This window comes from Plasmodium cynomolgi (assembly GCF_000321355.1).
Source record: "Plasmodium cynomolgi strain B DNA, scaffold: 0484, whole genome shotgun sequence".
In the NCBI taxonomy this organism is placed as follows: Eukaryota; Apicomplexa; class Aconoidasida; order Haemosporida; family Plasmodiidae; genus Plasmodium; species Plasmodium cynomolgi.
In genome coordinates this window covers 1-1,991 of record NW_004192916.1, presented here as the reverse complement: position 1 = coordinate 1,991, position 1,991 = coordinate 1, and the positions used below count along the sequence as shown (strand labels likewise).

The following is a 1,991-nucleotide window of genomic DNA, read 5'->3' as shown; positions in this document are numbered from 1 at the left end:
GAAAGTATAAAATGTGTGAAAATATTTTTAGCTTATAACAATAAATTTAAAAGAAAAATAAAATATAGCTTCTAACATAATATTCTTATCTTTTATAATATAATAAGTAATTACTCTATTGTAATAGAAAAGCTAGAATGTTGTTCCAAGTACTGCTGTAGCCATGATTATATTTTTAATAGTATTTGAGTCTAACTTATCATATAATGTTTCTGAAGTACCAGGAATATCCGCAATGGTCACAGGGTTTGTATCTCCCCCACTTTTTGAATTATATGTTGACACTGTGTGAAGAGTGTGCCCAGGGTATCCTTGCGATGGAGAAATCACAGATTTTCCATGTTCTACTCCTGCAACCATTGTACGTGTTAATCCTCCTCGACCTACATGACCTATTGAACTTATTGAAACTGATGAACTTGGTGTATTTGTGGTTAATGTAACTCTCGAACATCTTACACTTGACGCACTTGTTGTAGTCACTGTACTGGTTGAAAATCTGATACCCGATGTTCTTGATGAACTTGACGAAGTTTGTGATGCCGCTAAAGATGATGTTCGTTCTAAGGTTGATAGCCTTCGTGGACGTAATAAACTGGATAAATTCAACAAAAATGATGATCCTCCTTTACTTACTGAACTTCTTGTACTTTGTATAGTTACGGTTTTTTTTAGTGGCTATAGGTGGTGTCATTGTTGCTGCTGTTGATTGTGTTGCAGATACTATGCTTTGTGGAATTATTGTAGTTGTTGTTATTGCTGGTTGTGTTGCAGTTACTGTTGTTGTTGCTGTTGCTGGTTTGTCGCAGTTACTTTTGTTGTAGTTGTTGTTGGTTGTGTTGAAGTTACTGTTGTAGTTGTTACTGTATCAGAAGAACTAGATGAAATTGCTACGACTACTGAATCTGCTGGTCTTGTTTTACCTTCGGAAACATTTTTATTTTCTCGACTTACTTCGCCTTTACCACTTTTGGTGGCAAGGTGTACTGTTGTAGGAGTTGAATTCACTGCACTTTGCACTTTTCTAATTCAGTTTTGCAAGACGTCAGTATATCCCTATCATTACAAGGAAAATAATTAGTTCCATTCGATGAAAAATCAATTAACCCCATACAATGCTTATCCTTATATCCGTCGTGTACTGGTTTAAAACTCTCAAGATATGTTAAATAATTATCGCAGTCCGTTCTATTTTCGTAAGTACTAACTTTTTTTAATCTTTTCAAGATTTTTAAAATAAATATAAGAAGATATCCTATTTTTTAATTCATTTAATTTAACATATTTTATATTTTCCGCATTACATTTGTTACTTAATTTTGTAATTTTTCATGACTATCCATGGCAAAATAAATTTATCAAAAAATCTTACCTTAGCAATCTTTGCAGATTTGTTAGTATGAATTTCACTTATTCGTTCATATAAACAATAACCTATATATTTGAAGTAATTAGTACGTTCAGATTCACCCGATTGACTTAACTTATCTGAATTACGTGCAAGTTTAATGCAGAGGTATTTGATTTCTCTACGTTTGGAACTTAGATTATTATCGATTCCATTACAATGTTGATCAAAATCAGAAGATCCAACAAGTTCTGAAAAGAAATGTTCTTCATGAATTTTATGCAGTACTACAGCATTTTGCAGCTTCTTCCTGATATGAATCATGGAAATGTTAATAGATTAGTACCAAAGGTATGGTTCTCATAATAGAATTTTTCTTTTGTTCCATGTTTAACTACTTATGTAATTAATAATGTATAAATAAAGACTTATATTCATATATACCAAAATTTTCTCAGATGATGTCGTCATTTTTTTGGACATTATTTAAAATCAATAAAAAGAAATATATTTTATGCTATACACATTAATATAAAATAGGAACTATATATAATCTTCCATCAATAAATTTATGCAGATCTTTTCATCATTCGCAGCACATAAAAAAGCGTTCACCTTTTTCCACTCAATTTTAAGGATATTA

The 1,991-nt window shown here is 31.1% G+C and overlaps 1 protein-coding gene across 1 annotated transcript; it reads right to left on the bottom strand.

The window, feature by feature from the left end:
• Positions 1 to 271: 271 nt before the first annotated feature.
• PCYB_004310 (CYIR protein) lies at positions 272 to 1,672 on the bottom strand (the record flags this gene model as incomplete). The annotated part of the gene is made up of 3 exons (XM_004227852.1): positions 272 to 595; positions 1,014 to 1,218; positions 1,314 to 1,672. 3 exons carry the CDS (start codon positions 1,670 to 1,672, stop codon positions 272 to 274), a joined length of 888 nt encoding a protein of 295 aa, XP_004227900.1.
• Positions 1,673 to 1,991: the final 319 nt, after the last annotated feature.